The 21968-nt window shown below is 37.0% G+C and overlaps 1 protein-coding gene and 1 long non-coding RNA gene across 3 annotated transcripts in view; one reads left to right on the top strand and one right to left on the bottom strand.

The window, feature by feature from the left end:
* The window catches only part of LOC115221969 (staphylococcal nuclease domain-containing protein 1), a 52232-nt gene that overhangs the window by 1309 nt on the left and 28955 nt on the right, over nucleotides 1-21968 (top strand). Inside the window, exons 2-6 of the mRNA XM_029792067.2 lie at nucleotides 13210-13344; nucleotides 15731-15854; nucleotides 17493-17574; nucleotides 20104-20264; nucleotides 21568-21659. Coding sequence (XP_029647927.1) covers nucleotides 13210-13344; nucleotides 15731-15854; nucleotides 17493-17574; nucleotides 20104-20264; nucleotides 21568-21659 — 594 coding nt within the window. The remainder of the gene's footprint in view (nucleotides 1-13209; nucleotides 13345-15730; nucleotides 15855-17492; nucleotides 17575-20103; nucleotides 20265-21567; nucleotides 21660-21968) is intronic.
* The window catches only part of LOC118767200, a 33953-nt gene continuing 22934 nt past the window's right edge, over nucleotides 10950-21968 (bottom strand). For both annotated transcript variants that reach the window (XR_005003106.1, XR_005003105.1), the window contains 3 exons: nucleotides 20467-20478; nucleotides 16950-16954; nucleotides 10950-10962 (listed from right to left, as the gene is read on the bottom strand). This is a non-coding gene — a long non-coding RNA (uncharacterized LOC118767200). The remainder of the gene's footprint in view (nucleotides 10963-16949; nucleotides 16955-20466; nucleotides 20479-21968) is intronic.

Here is a 21968-nt window from a genome sequence, read left to right on the forward strand (position 1 = left end):
TATATTTGTGTGTATATACATATATATGTGTGTGTGTATATACATATATATGTGTGTGTGTATATACATATATATGTGTGTGTGTATATACATATATATGTGTGTGTGTGTGTATATACATATATATGTGTGTGTGTGTATGTGTGTATATATGTATGTGTATATGTGTATGTGTATATGTATGTGTGTATATATATGTGTATATATATATAATTTTCTATGAGCCGTTCATCAAATAAGTTAAAACTACGAATGTTTTAATTAACCTTTTTTTATTATTTTATTATTTCTTGTTTGTTCAGAAAGTGGGGTCCTCTTATTCCGCAGGAAGACTGTTGCTATTTTTACACCATTCTTCCCTGTTACAGGCTGCTCTAAAAAAAAAAAAAGAAATAATACTATCCTGCCGTTATGTATGTACTAAGCGAAACAGAACTGAAAGATTCTTTTAGCTATTAGGGGAAATACTTTCTGTTTTAATGTGTGTTTTTTTTCGTTCATTGAATCCTCGCAATTTATAAGATAAGGTTTTTTGTTATTTCAATAATCAGAAAAGTCTCAAATGGAGTTGTTTGCTTTACTATAAACCCCAGTTTTTGACGTTTGTGGGTCCCTACCAAAATCTGACTCCTAAATCTGTCGATGTGGCTGGCAAACAAGTAGAGAAAACTACTATGATTATTTTTAACAGCTGCAAATTTATTTACGGCAATATTTCGAGGGATCTTGATTCGCGATCGTTTTTCATCTACCAACTGCTTATTACATTTGTAGATGTAATACCCCCCCATTGGTATTTCAGTTTAAAAAAATACCCCTTTCTCGCCCTTATTCGTAATCATTATTGTTATTTCACCCCTTCACATATTGCATATATAACATTACTTAAAGTGTATAGAAAACCAGGCGTATAAAAGTAATAATTGACCGCAACATCCTGTATGCCTGCCTACTCATCTCGACAGAGTACGACTGTTTGCCTGACTAATGAGAACGTGTCGCTCCAAATATGTCTTACACGTGGATATTTTTTCTCTTCTTTTCAATCATCGTGAACTTTCTCGCTTTTTTTACGCTTCTATTTCCTTCGTAATTTACATAAAATTGGTCCGATTTATACCCACTAATTATGTAATTTATCAACTTAGCTTTTTCGAAACGATCTTCAATAGAATATTAAATGTACAGAATGGTTGATTTAGCAGCCTTCAACAGTTCGGGTTGCTTAACATTTCGTAACGAAGATCCTGTAACTGTATCTTACACGGATGCAATATGCAATAGAACAATGTAGGTACATAATCCCCGCAACTTTGATATATTTCAACTTTAATTAAATATGGATATTTTATTATCCATGATATATAAATTCCGCGGCGGCTAAAATGGTTCGCCAGTTATAAACATATTGATTCGTTTTTAAAGGCGAACGATTTTTGATTGCTTTGCCATATAGTTTTTTTTTTATCACAATAGTTGTTATGAATTAGTTTAAAAAATTGTTTTATCCCCATATGTTTTTCTTATTCCTAAAAGAAAAATATGATCGGGTGAGTGTATTATTACTGAACGGCGAAGACATACTCTTCTAGTTTTATATCAACGTGTCGCTTATTCAGTAACACTAAAATTTAGGCAAAGTTGCCGAATTCGTCCGTGTGTGTGTTGCAATAATCTGTTCTGCTTTTCTGATTCCTAGAAAGGAAGATTGGCAAAAATAACATCTATTACTCGATAGAATTTGTTTCTTTTTCTTTTTTTGGGAGTACCTCTTTTTTGTGCTTTTTTTATTCTATTCCTCTCAATATAATTCTCGGGTAGCAGGGCAACTGGTAATAAATACACCTAGCTTACAGAGATTTAAAACCAGTAATTTTGTATTATATATATATATATTCTCCTCGGCCCTTTTAAGCTCCTAAGCTCCCCAACTGTTCTTGAACTCTTAGGAATGTAATATTCTTCTTAGGAAGAATATTATATTCTTCCTAATCCACCGAACCTTTGTTAAATACCAATGTTTCCACTGAAAACTGGCTTATTTAAACATTAAAAAAAATTAAATGGTAAAAGTTGATTGCATTTTCCCTGTTATTCAGAGCCCTTCTGAGCGTAGGGACCATTAAATCTGAGTTTAATTTACCTGGGGAAAAAATATTTGAAAACCTAAATATTCATTACTATTTGGGCGTAGTATAAATATTTCCTGTCAAAATTCATGAAAAAATGACGTTGTTCTGTCGGTTCCACTAATCACTAAGCCATGTTTACAGCATAAAAGATGTAGCATTCGTTGCTTTGAGATGAAAGAATTCTATTGTTTGATGGACTATTATCGAGGCATTTGTGATATTGCACATGAATATGTCTCTTTGAATTCTTGTCTTTGCGATTGTATAGCAGTTGCAACAACAATTTCTATTCGTTTTTGTACTCGGAATTTTCGATATATTATCATCACTGTTTTAGCGTCCACTTATCCGAGCTTGCATGGGTTGGATGGAATTGGTCGAGGCAGATATCCTACAGCCAGATGCCCCTTCTGTTAGTTAGCATTCCTCACCTGTTTCCAAGCAAGGTGTTTTCTCCGCCCATGGCAGGACATGCTTCCACGAAAGATTGGAAACTGACATTATTGCTTGTGTGATGGTGATGCTCATTTGCAACTATACGGTGATGTCAAGACAAGGAGAACACACACATCACCGGTTTCTTGCAAATTCCATCTACCAAATTCACTCGCATGGCTTTGGTCTCTCGGGGGCTATATTAGAAGACGTTTGCTCAAAGTGCCACATAGTGAACGCAAAAGCATGTGTTTTGGAAGCAAATTTCTTAATCACAGAGCCTTGTCTTCATTTATATGGCTTTTCAAAAATTCACACACAAATACATATACACTCACATATACGATGGTATTCTTGCAGATTCTACCTACCAAATCCCCTTACAAGGCTCTGGTTTCATCATGGCTGTATCAGTAAACACTTGCCTACGATGCCATGTGCTTGGGATGCAAACTTTTTAACCACACAGCCATGCATGCACTTCTAGTTCGTGAATTTTAGTATTTTAGTTGCATTCTTTTTCTATATATAATATTCTACTGACATTCACACTCTATTTTGATGTCAATGTTGCTTCAAGGTCAGTTGTACCAAAATGTTTTTTTTGTGGATTTCGCATAATTTTTATTTCTTTATTTTATCCCTTTTCCCCATGACAGGTTATTTAAGAAATTCCAATTTCTAAATCTTCCTTGCAGTACTTTTTATAAACAACCATATGTAACACTTTTGAAAAAAAACATCCCTTATTGTTGTTCTCCCCACAATTTCCAGTTTGTTCACAACTGGCTTACCATCTTAAGTAGTAACATGGTGACACAAACTATAACTGCACATTGCTGCATCCTCCATGTGTTTGTGATTCCCTATTACTCTTAGCGGATGACGCTTTAGTAGTAGTATGGGGAGATACACTAACCGCACATTGCTGCATCCTCCATGGGCTGGTGGTTCCTTATTACTCGTAGAGGATGATGCCTTTGCATCACCCAAGGGACACCCCTTCAATGCATGTGCGTGCATGTGAACCTCCCTTACCCACTGAAATTTTCAATTTTTTTTCTGGTATTGCAAAAGTCTTTTTAAGCCCCACTTCAGCTCCCTTCAAACAGACATTCCTAGCGTGATCATCTTCTGTAGCTTGGACTACATTATCTAATGTGTGTTTCCCTTTTCTTTAAAGGCAGCAGGATGTGATCTGGGAGGGGCCTAATTGCTACGTCTAACTGGTTGGACAACTGTATAATAGTTGTCTTGTTGATTTGAATGAATAGACCAGTATGTGTGTAGTGAGATGGGGGAATTCCATAACCTATTGGATTGTAGCGAGGCCATAGGTGATTTTTGTCTTAATGTAATATATCTTGTACGAGTCAACCTGGTTGACCCACTCTTTCTGTGGATATGTAGACGCATCCACAGAAAGAGTCAAGCCTAACACTACAAGCTGAAGTCCATATGTTTTTAGTCTACCACTGATTACAGCGATTTGTTCCTAATTTCCATTTAGTTACAATAAAATGGACTAAGACCACACAAGCAAAAAAAAATACTTTTGGCCATCGACACAATGCAAAGCTGACAACAGGATACAAAGTCCTGACCTTTGTATTTCTCTCAATACAGACACATGCAGCTTCCTTATGAGCAGATGTATGTATTGTATATCATTTTAATGTGAAGGTGCATAGGTCAGTGGTTAGAGTGTCAGGCTCACAATAATGAGGTAGTGAGTTCGATTCCTGGTATGGGCTATGTGTTGTGTTCTTGAGCAAGACACTTTATTTCATGTTGCTCAAATTCACTCTGCTCTGGAAATGAGTTGCGATGTCACTGGTGCCAAGCTGTATCGGTCTTTGCCTTTCCCTTGGATAGCAAGGTGGTGTGGATTGTGGCGGGCTAGTATGCATGGGTGACTGCTAGTCTTCCATAAACAACCTTGCCTTGACTTGTGCTTCAGAGGGTAACTTCCTTGGTGCAGTCCCATGGTCATTCATGACCAAAGGGGGACTTTACCCTCCTATATATAACTTTAACAAAAACATAACCCTCTTTGAAGGTTTAAAAGAATTTGAGGCTGTACATACCTAATCACAGCTAAGTAGATAGTCGCAGAACTTAAAAATCTTTTGCTAGGAATGATAGTAACAATGACAAGATATAATTTATACAGAACCCATTCACTTTACTGACTGAAACTTCTCAGATTTAAAAATTAGAATTTACACTCCTGGAGACTTAGTATTTTCTAAGTCAGCATCGAGACTGAATGATTGTATTGCTAGTTTACAGTTTTTATGCATGCTGTGATCTCGGGTAATGGAATTTTGACCCATTGATCAGTGGATGATTGTACATATACAGGACATTTAACCCTTCAGCATTCAGAGTCCTCTCTCAAATTTATCATCATCATTTAATGTCTGTTTTCTATGCTGGTATGGGTTGGACGGTTTGACAGGAGCTGACCAGCTGAAGCGCTGTTCAGGCTCCATGTCTGTCTGTGGCTAGATGCCCTTCCTAATGCTAGCTACTTTACAGCGTGTGCTGGGTGCTTTTTACATGGCACCAGCACTTAAGAGCCTGCAAGATTAGGGATGCTTGCAAGAGTGAGCCTGTATGCAAGGGCCACGAGTCTCAGTCCCCTGCCCTCCTCTCAGTGAGTCCCAATGTTTGTAGATCCTTTTGAATTAATCATGCATTATCTTGTGGCTTCGAGATTTCAATGTTGTGATTGTATATTTTTTGAATGACATTGTAGGGTAGGGATGAGAGACCAGATCTAGCCAGGTTGAACTAAAACAGATTTAATAATTGGCAGGATGTGGCTGGTTTAAATGCTATACAGTTTGATAATTGCTGTTTTTTCTTTTTTAATATTTTTATTATGGATTAAAAAGGAGTGTTTCTAGAGTCCTCAAAATTTTGTCAGGAATACTCTTTTTTTTTTAAAACTCTTTTCAGTCATTTGACTGCGGCCATGCCGGAGCACCGCCTTTGGTCGACCAAATCGACCTCGGGACTTATTCTTTTGTAAGCCCAGTACTTATTCTATCGGTCTCTTTTTGCCGAACCGCTAAGTGACGGGTACATAAACACACCAGCATCGGTTGTCAAGCAATGCTAGTGGGACAACCACAGACACAAAAACACGCACACATACATATACATATATACGGCAGGCTTCTTTCAGTTTCCGTCTACCAAATCTACTCACAAGGCATTTGTCGGCCCGGGGCTATAGCAGAAGACACTTGCCCAAGATGCCACGCAGTGGGACTGAACCCGGAACCATGTGGTTGGTTAGCAAGCTACTTACCACACAGCCACTCCTGCGCCTATGTTAATTTTTTTTTTAACTATTGAATAACATTTTTGTGTTTGATGAAAGACTGCATTTCTCTTCAGTGCTTTGGCAGAATGCCAGTTTAGTGTCTTTGACACTTTCGGATAATCTGTTCTAGTCTGATTTCATCATCATCACTTAATGTCCACTCTTCCATGTTTGCATGGGGCAGATTTTCCAAAATCAGATGCCTCTCCTGTTACGAACCCATCCCTGTTTCCAAATAAGGTCACATTTCTCCATGGCCAAACATGTTTTTAACAGAAGAATAGAAATGAACAACATTAAGTATGACACTGACAATTCCAGTTAGTATCTACCAAATTCACTTACAAGGCTTTAGTTGACCTGAAACTCATAGAGGATACTAAGCTTTCCTATTAGTGGTAATTACTGGATTGAATGTCATGATCATCATTGGGGAATTACAACCGTGTTTCGTGGTCTGCTACCACAACAGCTCCTTTATAGGATCCAGTTAGCTCAAGACATCATTAGGAGGAACCATGTCCGGTTTCGGTCCCCTACTCCTCTACCGTTTTGACGTGGCGGGGCCCCCCCTTTCGGAGGTGTCTTCAGCTCTGGTGTTGGGTGCATGTCTTCTTTCTTTTGTTCCCTGGCCTCTTCGATGTATCATCAGCCGGTGACTGACTGTCTTGTCAAATTTCTCCCTTTAAATACCTGCCACATAGGCTCCATTCATTTTCCATGCTTGCATGGATTGGACAGTGTTTATAGAGGCAGATTTTCTATAGCCAAATGCCCTTCCTGTCACCAACCATCACCTGTTTCCAGGCAAGGTAATATTTCCCCATGACCAGATATTTTAACGAAATATTGGAAATGAACTGACATTACTTGTATGACAATCCCAATCATTTACAACTATCCTGTTACATCAAGGATGGACACACACACACACACACTATCTACTTCCAGTTTCTGCATACCAAATCCACTCACAAGGCTTTTGGTTCGCTTAAGACTATAGTAGAACCATCTAACCACACGGCCACACCTGTTATTTAGCTATTTATAAGTTTTAACATCACAATTTGTGAACGATAGTCCCATTGGTTATGTTCTTCTGATGAACACTGGCTCATTGTGTTTCTAATTGTGAGAATAACCTAGGAGTGCCTTTGGCTTCAGCTTCCTATCAGTTCACAGACAAACAATCACCCCCACCGCCCTATACTGTAAATATACTCTTTACTCTTTTACTTGTTTCAGTCATATTGACTGCGGCCATGCTGGAGCACCGCCTTTAGTCGAGCAAATCGACCCCGGGACTTATTCTTTGTAAGCCCAGTACTCATTCTATCGGTCTCTTTTGCTGAACTGCTAAGTTGCGGGGACGTAAACACACCAGCATCGGTTGTCAAGCAATGCTAGGGGGACAAATACACACACACACACATATATATATATATATATATATATATATATATATATATATATATATATATATACATATATATATATATACATATATACAACAGGCTTCTTTCAGTTTCCGTCTACCAAATCCACTCACAAGGCATTGGTCGGCCCGGGGCTATAGCAGAAGACACTTGCCCAAGATGCCACGCAGTGGGACTGAACACGGAACCATGTGGTTGGTTAGCAAGCTACTTACCACACAGCCACTCCTGCGACTATATATAATAAATTTCAAATGTAGTAAAGCTTTAAGAAAAGTGGAAAAAGATGGATATGCCTGCTAGCAACTTTTTTACCTTATGAGGGTAAAATGCCCAAACTTTCTCTGCTGTTCTTACAGCTTTACTGCATTTGAAACTTACTTTCTTGCCTGCAAAATACCAACTACATTTGATGCTTCCAAAGTTTGTTTAGAAAATGTCATATATATATATAGATGTGGCCATGGGGTGGCAATTCTGCTTTCAAATCACATGGTTCCAGGTTCAGTCCCTCTGTATGGTACCTTAGGCAAGTGTCTTCTACTATAGCCTTGGGCCAATCGAAGCCTTGTGAGTGGCTCTTGTAGACAAAAACTGAAAGAAGCCTGCCATGTGTATGTATGTTTATATATACATATATATATATATATATATGTGCATGTGTCTTTGTGCCTTTGTTTGTCCCCCTACCATCACTTGACAACTGGTGTATTTACATCCCCATGACTCCATAACTTAGCAGTCGGCAAAAGAGACCAATAGAATAAATACTAGGCTTACAAAGAATAAGTCCTGGGGTTGATTTCTTTGACTAAAAAACCCTTAAAGGTGGCACTCCAGCATGGCCACAGGCAAATGACTGAAACAAGTAAAAAAAGACTGTGTGTGAATATTTACATATATAGTGCAGGCATAGTGGTTGTGTGGTCAAGAAGCACAGGCATGGTTGTGCGTTGCAACCATGTGGTTTTGGGTTCAGTCCCACAGCATAGCACTTTGAGCAAGTGCTTTCTCCTTTTTTACTTTAGCCTTGGGCCAACCAATGCCCTGTGAGTGAATCCGATAGATGGTAACTGTGTCGAAGCCCATTATATGTGAGTGTGTATGTCTTTGTGTTTGCACCCCATTCCGTCATTTCTTGGTAGCTGGTGTTGGTTTATTTTCGTCCCTGTAACTTAGTTGTTCAGCAACACAGATCAGTAGGATTAGTAGCAGACTAAAAAAAAATGTACTGGGATTGATTTCAATTTCATTCAATGTCCGTTGTCCATGCTAGCGTGGGTTGGATGCTGTGACCATAACTGGCAAACTGGAGGCCTGCACCAGGCTCCAGTCTGATTTGGTATGGTTTCTACATCTGGGTGCCCTTTCTAATGCCAACCACTTTACAGAGTATGCTGGGTGCTTTTACTTGGTGCCTGTTCAATTAAACCCTTCAAGGCGGTAACTCTACCATGACTGCAGTCCAATGACAGAAACAAGTACAATAAAATGGTAAATGATATATATTTGAAGAGCTACAATATAGCTTCTGTCTGTTAATACACATCAAGTATTGTTTAGTCTGGCAGAAGATAGTTGCCCAAGGTGACGAGCTAGCAAAAACGTTAGCATGCTAGGCAAAATGCTAAGCAGTATTTTGTCTGCCATTACGTTCTGAGTTCAAATTCCGCCGAGGATGACTTTGCCTTTCATCCTTTCGGGGTCAATAAATTAAGTACCAGTTACGCACTGGGATCGATGTAATTGACTCAATCCCTTTGTCTGTCCTTGTTTGTCCCCTTGTGAGCAATAAAGAAGATAGTTGCCCAAGATCCTGCTTGTTAGGAAGTGATTCAAAATCACATAATTGCAAAGGAAACTTAACCACAACCTACCCTGTCTTTTTATATGGTGTAGCTGTGGCTACTTTGTTCAATAGTTTTATGATGGTGGGTTGTAAAAACGTTGCTGCTATTTCCAGCAGGTTGGACAGCCATGTAGCAGTTCTTTCCTTAGCTCATGTTTTTAAACTAAATTGCTCTAATCTTTGCCAGTCTGTTACATGAGAAGATAGAAAAACAATTACTATACTTGCACGTGAATGTGTTGCACCCTTAATTTAGTGTTGAATCTTGGTACAAAATCTTTTCCCCATTATAGTTTTAGCTTTGCCCTGTGTATGTTGCACTTTAGTTGTTTCAGATAAAATCAAGTATAAAACAGTGCAACTTATGCACAAGTAATTATGGTAATTCAATATCCCATGTTTTCATTCTCCCAACCCATTTGATATTAACCCACTTAGAACGAATTGTGTTTGTATGATACAAAGTCTTATTTTATAGTTCATACTGAACCCTTTAGCACTCAGATTACTCTTGTCAAGTGTAATACTTCTTTATTCAGATCAGTTTGAATTAATAATCCATTGTCTTGTAGCTTTAAGATTCCAGTGATATGAGTGTTTATTTTTGGAATAATATTGTAGGCTAAGTGTGATAGGCCAGTTTGAATATAAAACAGAATATTTTGACACATAGAACCATTAATCCAGACACTGTTTTTTTTTTCCCTTTCCATTTTCTTTCTTTCCTTATTCAAAATGCCAAAGACTTCTCCATTTTTTTCTGTCAAACTAATACACCTTGTTTGTTGTTCCCGCCCCTGTTTCTGTCTTGTTTTTTGTACATTTGAACCACAAAATATTTTGGCCAACTATGTCTGGTCTAAATGCTAAAAGGTCAACCATTTAGCATTCAGATTATTCTGTCAAATGTAATGCTTATTGTTTTAAATTATGCATTATCTCGTAGCTTTGTGATTTTAATTATATAATTGTTATTTCTAGAATGCAATTGTAGGAAGGGTGTGAGAGGCTGGATCTGGCCTGTTTGAACTTAAAATAGGTAGAACATTTTGGCCAGATATACTCTTTACTCTCTGTTCTCTTTTACTTGTTTCAGTCATTTGACTGTGGCCATGCTGGAGCACTGCATTTAGTCGAGCAAATCAACCCCAGGACTTATTCTTTGTATTCCTGGTACTTATTCTATTGGTCTCTATGGCCAGTTTAAATGCTGAAATGTTAAATCAACTGTATATTGTAATTTCATGTTAGTCTTTTCCAAACATCTGCATAATATACAATTAGAATGCAAAAGTAATTATTTTACTAATTTTTTTTCAAATTCTTTATTATTTCCAAAATTAATTAAAAAACATAAGCAATGAATTTAATTCAGAAACTTTGTTGCAAAAAGGTTTCTCCTGTGATAGTGGGAAAGTTAAACCGAATGATGTTTAACCACACTACTGATGACTGAATCCTTGTATTCATTTGTGTCTGTGTAGTAATGTTAATACACTCGATGTCTCAAGTAATAAGTCTATTTTTCCATGAACTCCATGGTTGAGGGTTAAATCACTTGGTACAGACACCACATTACAAAAGGATATAAGTTTGGGTACAAAGTAATGACTGGTACAAAGTGAAAAGACTAAATGCACTGATACGTTCTGAAGTTACTGATTAAGGGCTTTTTATAATAATAATAATTATAGGCACAAGGCTTGAAATTTTTAGGAGAGGGATTAAGTCAGTTATATCAACCCTGGTGCTCAGCTGATACTTGTTTTATCAGTCCTGGAAAGATGAAAGGCAAAATTGACCTTGGTGGAATTTGAACTCAGAACATGAAGGTGGATGAAATGCTGCTTAGCATTTTGCCTGACATGCTAATGATTCTGCCAGCTCATCACCTTAATAATAGTAATGAAGATTTCTTTTATTAGCCACAAGGGCCCAAGACATGGATGACATTATCAAAGGATGAGATACAGCACACAAAAAGAGATAGGGTTTACGTCAGTTAAAGGGAGACACTACAATATTAAAGTTAAGTTAATTTTTTTGCTCAAAAAGCAAAAAAGCAAGGCTATGTAGGGGGACATGGAGTTATGTACAGGGGTGTTCATGCAAAGAGTTCAGGCCATTTCTGGTCAAGAGAGACTTTGAACCGAGCGGTCGTCGGCATCTTCACTATCTCGTCCGGCAGCTTATTCCACGGAGAAAGCCCCTCTCCTTTGATTGAGATGAAATCGTCGTAGATAGAGCTTTTCAGAGTGACCCTGGAGCAGGAGTGAAGAACAGCTCTTTTGAGAACAACAATAATAATACTGGTTTCAGATTTTGGGACAACGCCAGCAATTTTGAGGTGAGGGAGAAGCTGATTATGTTGATGTTAGTGCTCAACAGGTTTATCAATCCCAAAAGGATAAAAGGCGTTCTTGACCTCAGCAGGGTTTGTGCACAAAATGTAAAAGCCCTAAAGAATGCTATTAAGCATTTGTCCGATGTGTCGATTCTGTCAGCTTGTTATCTTCATAATGATAATATTATTGCTTATAGACATTAGTCTATGGTCAGACACAACAGTGGTAAATTACATTGTCAGAGAATCATAGAAAAATATCGAAAATATATTTCTTGGCTCTGGTGTAAATTGTTTTATTTTTGTGTGTCCTTCAAATTATAAGTTTGCTTGGCAACTACATGGTTTCCTGTTCAATCTCACTGTATGGCATCAAGGGTGAATGTTTTCCTATGTAGCCCTGGGCCAACTAATTCTTTCTCAGTGAAATTTTCTTAATGGAAACTGTACAGAAGCCAGTTGTATGTATGTGTGTGTGTGTGTATATCTTCACATTGGTAGTTTTGAAGTGTGAAGGCCAGTTGTTTTCTAAGAAGGGTGTCTTCTTACTTGAAAACAAGCATAGTTTGGCACCTGGCCATTGGATTCTGTCTCAAGAAGCCTTGTCTGACATGTGCCGACATAGAAAAAGCAACTGTGAGAATACTGATGATGCGATACATGAGAATTTGTTGAAAAACCATTATCATATTCATTATTTGGATCTTTTCGATTTGATCGGCAGTTTTTTTAAATAATTTCCACGTAACTAAGCACTTTTAAACTTCATATACTGGTAGAATGTGTTTATAAAACATCTTTTTCTCTTGGCTTTATTGAAAACATTCTATAGTTTGTAAGATATTTGTTGTTTTTTTTTCTTCAATTTCTGCAATTTCAACCAATCAATGATGTCTATTGAGGTGAAAACATTCTGTGCCGTATGAAAACGTCCCTTGTTTAAGAAACAGATTGGGTTTATTTATATTTCTGAAGAAAAAAAAGATACCCTTCCCCCCATCCCTAATCCTAACTTTAACCCTAAAACATTGAAATGCAATAGATCGATACTAGGGTCATAATTATGGGTGACAATTTCATATGACACCGCTAGAAAAAACTGCTGGTCAAACCGAAAAGATCCCATTATTTTCCTTTGTTTTGCAAGAACAATATGGATATTTGCATTATTTCATTAGCACTTTTGCCATTATTGGAAAATATTGGAGTGAATGTCTTTTGAATGTTGTTCTTTTGGAATTCTCACCAGATCGGCTATAACATGGGAAGGAGGGACAGTTTTCTATCTCTTGGGCTGCCTGAAATTATATCTTTGGTCCCAGGATATCAAACTGCTTAAAATAACTCAAATGTTCATATTTAAATTATAATTTTTTTTCTGAATTATAAATAAGGAAATGGTTTTGGTAAAGTTATGTTCAAAACATTAATGTATCATTAAATACAAAGGTTGGATATTTCACCAAACCACTTCAGATTTCTGATTCACTTGTAAATAAACTTAAACACAGCAGCAGCGACTGCCTATGTTGTTTGGGAAAAACTGACCACACAAGACATTTGACTTCTGCATTTGTTTAGTTGATTTGTACTACCTCAACCCCTTTAACAGTTTGGTTTTAAGAATTGATTTATAATGGTTGAATACTGATTAACTGTCATTTATTTTTTCATTACAGATTTTGTCAGGTGATGCTGTTGTTATTCGGGGTCAACCACGTGGTGGACCTCCCAAAGAACGAACTATATGTCTGTCAAATATTACAGCTCCCAGGTTAGCTCGTAGGGCTAATCCGAAAGAAACAAAAGATGAGGTAAACAATTTTTTTGATTTTCTATGTTTGTTATAGCACATGTGTGGCTGAGTGGTTAACAAACTTGCTTCCCAACCATGTGTTCACTGTGCAACACCTTGGGCAAGTGTCTTCTATACAACCCTAGGTCCACCAAACCCTTAGGAATGGATTTGGTTGACAAACTGAAAAAGAGCCCGGTTTATGAATACATACATAGGCGCAGGAGTGGCTGTGTGGTAAGTAGCTTGCTTACCAACCACATGGTTCTGGGTTCAATCCCACTGCGTGGCACCTTGGGCAACTGTCTTCTACTATAGCCTTGGGCTGACCAAAGCCTTGTGAGTGGATTTGGTAGATGGAAACTGAAAGAAGCCCGTCATATATATGTATATATATATGTATGTGCGTGTATATTTGTGTGTCTGTGTTTGTCCCCCTAGCATTGCTTGACAACCAATGCTGGTGTGTTTACGTCCCCGTAACTTAGCGGTTCGGCAAAAGAGACCGATAGAATAAGTACTGGGCTTACAAAGAATAAGTCCCGGGGTCGAGTTGCTCGATTAAAGGTGATGCTCCAGCATGGCTGCAGTCAAAATGACTGAAACAAGTAAAAAGAGAAATATGTATGGATGTTTATGTATGTACCTATACCAGACTTAAAAAATATAAGTACCATGAGATTGCACCTAGAATGCTCCCCTCTGAGATACAAGTCTGGGCAAATTTGTTTATGGAAGATAAGCTGTTGTCCATACCGGTCTCTCCTCTCCACACCATTGATGTTATCCAAGGGAAGGCTGATACAGCTTGGCACCAGTTATGATGCAACTCATTTCTATAGCTGAGTGAACTAGAGCAATATGAAATAAAGTGTCTTGCTCAAGAACACAGCCTGGTCCGGGAATTGAACTATCTTACAATTGTGAATCTGACACTCAGTGATACAAATGAAGTTGTTTGTTTCCAGTCTTCTGTGAAAAATGTCTAGTTATGGAAAAATATTACCTTGTTTGGAAACAGGTGAAAGCCTGTCTGGCCTTAGAAAAATCTGCCTCGACATATTCCATTTGACTCATGCAAGTATGGGAAAGTGGACATTAAACGATGATGGTTCTATGATACAAACTTTGTGCTTTAATGTAATTTAAATCAAAACCTTCTATCAAAATTCAGCACTCAGTACACAGTAAATGATGATCATCATCATATGGTCTAATTACAATTGTCTGATTCAATAGGCTGGCTGTCTGCTACTTGAAAAGCATGCATTTTTTCACAAGTACTGTTATGTTATTGTTAATGACATTTCAACACTCAATGGCCCACTTCACAATTGGTGCCATATAATACTAAAATTCACAAGGTTTAACAGCTAGGACACAGGACAATTGAGAGAGGTTTTGTATGCTTACAGTACATGGTTTGATTCTTCTGCAATTCTCTGGAGGAAGCAAAACGGTGTATTTTCTTTTGATTCATTGCATCAAGATGAAGCCATCAATGGTGCCCGGTTGATTATGGAATATTATTTAGATCAAGTCCTTTAGATAATGTCTACTTTCAGTTTGCATTACATATAAAATGTAATTCAGAATTGAATCAAGTAATGTTTGCAGTAAAGACCTAGTAAATGAATTAATCCTTTTGATACCAATCTGCCTGAAACTGCTCTTAGTTCTATGATACAAACTTCACACTTTAATGTAATTTAAATCAAAACCTTTCATCAAAATTCAGCACCCAGTGCACTCTGTAAAATGGGTGTCATTAGGATGAACACCCAGCCCTAGAAACCAAGCCAAAAGAGACTATAGAACCTATTTCTTTACTACCCACAAGGGGCTAAACACAGAGGGGACAAACAGATTAAGTCGATTACATCGACCCCAGTGCATAACTGGTACTTAATTTATCGTCCCTGAAAGGACAAAAGGCAAAGTCGACCTTGGCGGAATTTGAACTTGGAGCGTAACGGCAGACGAAATACCGCTAAACATTTTGCCCAGCGTGCTAACGTTTCTGCCAGCTCGCCGCCTTATAGAGACTATAGAACCTGGTTGGTTCCTCACCTTGCCAGTTCCTGTTAAGCCGTGTAACATTTGCTAGCATGGAAAATGGATGTTAAATGTTGAAGATGATGATTTAGTGACAAAGTTGTTTTGCCAAATACTTCATTATTTTCGAAAATTAATGGAAACAAAGTCACTGTAGTTGAATAGAAATACAATACCAAAAAGGTTATGGTGAAGATTTGATGCCTGTTATTAGCAAGTCAAGTCTGCTAACAACTATATAGTTCTCTTAATGTTGCATTCCTCTAAATATTGGAAATTAAAAAATTGTTTCTTCTATACAGTTAACTCTTGGTGTACCATTCATGATTTTGTGTGTTATTTCTTTACAGCCTTATGCTTGGGAAGCCAGAGAATATCTTCGTAAGAGGTTAATAGGCCTTGAAGTGACTTTCACTGTGGAATACACTGTTCCAGGTACAAATAGAGAATATGGATGTATCTACATTGGATCAGGTGAGTGTGCAATTGTTTCAAATATCATAAATCATATTTTGATCTAAACATTTTTTATTATCTTGTTTTCTAAATTAGGCAAGGAAGGAGGGGAAGTATATCTATGGCTTTTACGGGTCTTTCTGTACTGGTGGGGTTGATGGGGCTTAATATCCAGTTAATTAATTTCTTCAGGTAAAAAAAAAAACATGAACAAGAGGTAACATAGCTATTCAAAAGAAAGACTGGATCTTTTCGGTTTGAATGACAGTTTTTCTAGCAGTGTCCTGAAATTGTCACCCATAATTATGACCCTAGTATCGATCTATTGCATTTCAATCTGTATTAGGGGTGGTGGGAAGGGTATCTTTTTTTTTTTCACAAATGTAAATAAACCCAATCTGTTTCTTAAATGAGGGACATATTCATATGGCACAGAATGCTTTTTAACTCAATGGACGTCAGTGATTGGTTGAAATTGCAGAAATTAACAACAAATATCTTACAAACTATAGAATTTTCTCAATAAAGCCAAGAGGAAAAGATGTTTTATAAACGCATTCTACCAGTATACGAAGTTTAAAATTTTTTAGTTACCTAGAAATTATGTTAAAAAACTGCCGTTCAAACCGAAAAGATCCGAAAGACTTAATCTAAAGATCAAAATTTACCAAATTCAATGCAGTTTTAATATCATTTGCATTCAAAATTTATAAGTTTTAGTAAAGGACATGAAATGGAGATGAGAATTAAATAAATAATGGATATTTATATTTCGTGTATTATTATGCTAAGCAATCACTTATCTTGATAAATTCGTTTTGTGTTGTGTTCTGAGAAAACTATTATCTGAATTACATCTGTTATGATATAGCGTAGCCAACACCATTCTCTTCGATTATCTGGACTGAGCAGTTCAATTAATACAGTTCCCATCTAGGCTCATTTAGCTTTTCGTATTACCACAGTCAGTGAAACAAATACCAGATTAAAAGTGTTAAAGTAAGTTTGATGTAGGATGTCCTGACTTTGGTGGATGTTAGCTTTCAACTCAAATCCTTTTTTCTCATCTTGCAGTCACTTAACCATTAATCTCATATACCTCAATGGTTGCACATCTGCTTGGCTCAAAAAAACACTGAACGGATAATCTTACGATTTTGAAGCAACCAAATTAGTAAAAATGAATATTTTACAGGCTTAGTGGTGTTGGTAGATAGATCATTAAATATATGTAGTTGCTAAAATTAATTTTCTTAGTATTTTTCACTAACAATATATTTGAATTGTAATTAGGTTGCTAATGTCCTTGAGAAAGGTGAGAGGTATGTTCATCTCTATAATGTTCATTATGGAGATGAACATTACTTGTCTCATCTCTTGTGATATTATGAAAATGTAAAAGTTCAGTTGTACTGATGTTCAACTGTTTCTTGATTTTATTTTAGATGAGAAGAATGGCTAATGCTGTTCCTAGTCTGTGTCCAATATCTTAAATGCCATTGTTTCAAAAGCTATAGTGTTTGTACAAGCTATTATGGTTTGTAAGAGAAATGAACATTGAAATTATTATTAAAAATATTTAATTTGATCTAGGTTGTTCAGACATAACGATGTAACTGTAATTGACTTGATTGTATCTTAATTTGAATGTTCCAGATAATTCTCGAGAGAATATGACTGAATCATTGATATCTGAAGGTCTAGTAGAAGTAAGGCGAGGCGGTTTGAAACCATCTGAGTATGTATACCGTATTTGTTCTACAAATGTTTGGCTTCTTTGTGATTATACCTAGCAAGTAAACTGCTTGAGTGTTTCAGTTAATTATCATTTAAACCGGCCATATCCGGCCAAAATATTTAATCTGTTTTATGTTCAAACTGACCAGATCCAGGCTCTCACACCTACCCTACAATGTTATTCTACATTAAGTAATTGCACCATCAAGATCTTGAAGATATGAGATAATGCATGATTAATTCAAATCAATGGGAATCAATAAGCATTATGTTTGGTTGAATAATCTGAACACTAAAGGGTTAAAAAGAAGACTTTTGCATTACAGTGTTTCTTTATCCTTTCATTACCGTATTTCTATTGAAACAGTCTTCGTTTCAGTTAATCTTGAAAATAACAAAGAGTTTAATAAAACAGTTTAGTCATTTTTAAGTTTGTGTTTGGAATTGAAATTAATACGAAATTTTAATTTAATTTTTAATTTAGATCATTTTGAAACAGGGAGTTTGTATCATATAATCAAGGGCTTGGTATTAAAAGGGTTAAATTTCCTCAAACTTTATATATATATTCCTATAAATTACAGAAACCTCAGCTTATCTATCATTAATGTTAGGAGATTTTAATCAAGATTTTAGTGTAGGCCGTCTCAGTCAGATTAACAAAGTGTTAAGTTGATAAAATTATCAACCATCGTACAAACAATAACTCTGAGCACCTTTTCAAACTCCACCCATCTAACACCCGTGGACATATTTATAAAGTCAGAAAACAGCACAGCTCCCATGACTTCAGGAAACATTTTTTCACGCTGAGAGTTGCTGAAGCATGGAACAAACTGCCGGCATCAGTTGTTAGTTGTCGGAGCACTGCATCCTTCAAAACTTCCATGCTTTCTGAGATTCGCCAACACTACACCTGATTTTCTCCCCTCCATACACACACAAGCATGTATCTGACTCATACATTGTTCACTTTCCAGACATTTTTACATTACTGCATGTACTTTATATGCACTTTCTGACAAGTTGTGGTGCACCTGAGCACTGTATACAATAATTTCATTATATATTATATATAACTTTTGAAATTTGAAGAGCTGATCTGACACTTGTGATGAATAAAGATGCGTTTCAGCTTGGAACGAAATGGATCCGAATTTATTTATTGTAATTCAAGTAGATTGTGTGAGTTTGTAATATGAATACATTTAATAATTCTATTTGAAATTTTCATCATTCTACTGAATTTTTAGCATTCTGGACCAAAATGTTACAAGTTCAAATTCTGCTGCTTTGCCATGCTTACTTCCATCAGTGCAGCTGAAAATAGGTGCCAAACTACTTTTTTAATGTTAACCCTTTTGTTACCGTATTTATTTTGAGATGCTCTGTGTTTCTTTCTATTAATTTTAAATATAACAAAAAATTTAGTAAAATGACTTAGTTATCATTAAGCTAGTGTTAGGAACATAAATTGGTGGAAGATTTTAATTCAAAACTTATGAAAACAAGACATTTGTACTACAGAGCCAGACGGGTTGGTATCAAAAGGGTTAACTACAAAAGAGTAGTTTCAGCTGGACTGGTCAATAGGCTGCTGACTGAAGAGTCCAAAGTACATTTTCTACATTGTGTCCCACAGTAACTTAATTATAGATTAATCCAGCTGGTTATAAATAGGTATAGTGGATGCGCATGGCTTAGTAACAAATGGCCTCTGCTTTGTTGATTTATCCCAGATACACTCACTGCACATTGATGTAATTTTTATTTGTTAAAAAAATCTAGAATCATGAAATTATAACTGAATGAATTAAATAGAGGAACACATTAAAGCTATATCTGGTTTATAAATTAACAGCTTTTAAAATATTTTTTTTATCATTATCAAAATAGCCTAACAATAACATACATACTTACAGGTGAAGGTGTGGCTGTGTAGTAAGCAGTTTACTTCCCAACCACATCGTTCTAAGTTCAGTTCCACTGTGTGGCACCTTGGGCAAGTATCTTCTATAGCCTTGGGCCAACCAAAGCCTTGTGAATGGATTTGGTAGGCAGAAACGTTAGCACGCCAGGCAAAATGCTTAGCGGTATTTTGTCTGCCGCTATGTTCTGAGTTCAAATTCCGCCGAGGTCGACTTTGCCTTTCATCCTTTTGGGGTCGATAAATTAAGTACCAGTTACGCACTGGGGCCGATGTAATTGACTTAATCCATTTGTCTGTCCTTGTTTGCCTCCTCTATGTTTAGCCCCTTGTGGGCAATAAAGAAATAAAAAACTGTAAGAAGTTTGTTGTGTGTGTGTTTGGCTGTCCCCCACCATCACTTGACAAGGAAGTACTGGGGTCAATTCATCCGATTTCATTCTTCAAGGTGGTGCTCCAGCATGGCCGCAGTCTAATGACAGTAGCAAAAGTTATAAGATACATAATGCTGTTCAAAGATGTGTAAAAGTTGGATTTTTCTTTCCTTTTTCTTTCTTTTTTCTCCCCCCAGTAATTTTTTCCCCCTCCTTTTGTTTGATGCAGTGAAAGTCAACAAAAACTGATACAATTAGAAGAAAATGCCAAGTCTGCAGGGAAAGGAAAGTGGGCCACTGGTACAGCCAATGACCACATTCGAAATATTAAGTGGACATGTGAAAATCCACGCAATTTTGTTGAATCTCATCACTATAAACCAGTTGAAGGTAAGCTGTAGGTCTCAATGTTTTCATCATCATTTAACAGTAACTTATATGGGTCAGTGGAGGTGCAGCGGACTCGCAGTCGTAGGATCGTGGTTTCGATTCCCAGACCGGGCATTGTGAGTGTTTATTGAGTGAAAACACCTAAAGCTCCACGAGGCTCCGGCAGGGGGTGGTGGTGAACCCTGCTGTACTCTTTCACCACAACTTTCTCTTACTCTTTCTTCCTGTTTCTGTTGTACCTGTATTTCAAAGGGCCAGCCTTGTCACACTCTGTGTCACGCTGAATCTCCCCCGAGAACTACATTAAGGGTACACATGTCTGTGGAGTGCTCAGCCACTTGCACGTTAATAAATGAGCTGCGACGTCAATGGTGCCAAGCTGTATCAGCCATTGCCTTTCCCTTGGATAACATCGGTGGTGTGGAGAGGAGAGGCTGGTGTGCGTGGGCGACTGCTGGTCTTCCATAAACAATCTTGCCCAGACTTGTGCCTCAGAGGGTAACTTTCTAGGTGTAATCCCATGGTCATTCATGACCGAAGGGGGTCACATATGGGTCGAATGGAATTTACTGAGGCAGATTTTCTATGGCCAGATGCTCTTTTTGACTTCTACCCTCATCAGTTTCTGAGTAAGTTAATAGATTGCCACAGCAAGACGTTTTTCATAGAATACTGGAAATAATTGTATGACTGATGGTCTTTTGCAACCATCACATGTCAAGACAAGGGCCCACACAAACATAAATGCATACCTCTATGAAATGGTGTCCTTTGTTTCCCATTTTTCTATGAATTCATCATATCTGACTAAGGGGGCTGGGTGAGGGTTTGGTGACAGGAAGGGCATCTGGGTTTAGAAAATCTGATTTAAATTCCATCTGATGCAAGGATGGAAAAGTAGACATTAAAAAATGGTAAATTTATGACACACACACATGCAGGCATGCAAGCAAAAAAATATATAAGAAATATTATTATTATTATTATTACATATATATAATTTAAGGTGGCGAGCTGGCAGAAACATTAGCACGCTGGGCGAAATGCTTAGCAGTATTTCATCTGCTGCTGCATTCTGTGTTCAAATTCCGCCAAGGTCAACTTTGCCTTTCATCCTTCCAGGGTCGATAAATTAAGTATCACTTATGCACTGGGGTCGATGTGTTTAGCCCCTTGTGGGCAATAAAGATATAAGAAATATATATGGCTCAATTTCTGTATTTTTAAAATCAATCTCATATTGATATTTTTGAAGATGTTGGCTTATTTTTTAATCTGTGTATTCTTTTGTTTTAAATTTCAGCTGTGATTGAGCATGTGCGTGATGGTTGCACTGTACGTGCATTTTTGTTGCCCAACTTTGATTACGTCACAGTTATGCTGTCAGGAATCAAAGTAAGTTTAAATGTTTGTCTTTGTACATGCAAACACATCTCTCTCTCTCTCTCTCACTATTTTTTTTTTTTTGCTTTACTTGTTTCGGTCATTGGACTGCATACTGTAGTCTAATGACCGAAACAAATGACTGTTTGTGCAGTTAAACCTCTAAAATTTAGTCAAACAAATCAACCCCAATACTTTTTTTTTCCTTTTAAATCTGGTACTTATTCTTTTGGTCTCATTTACAGAACTGTTAAGTTACAGGAACATAAATAAACCAACACTGGTTGTCATACAATAGTGGGCAACAAACATAAACATAGA

This window comes from Octopus sinensis, linkage group LG19, assembly GCF_006345805.1.
Source record: "Octopus sinensis linkage group LG19, ASM634580v1, whole genome shotgun sequence".
In the NCBI taxonomy this organism is placed as follows: Eukaryota; Metazoa; Mollusca; class Cephalopoda; order Octopoda; family Octopodidae; genus Octopus; species Octopus sinensis.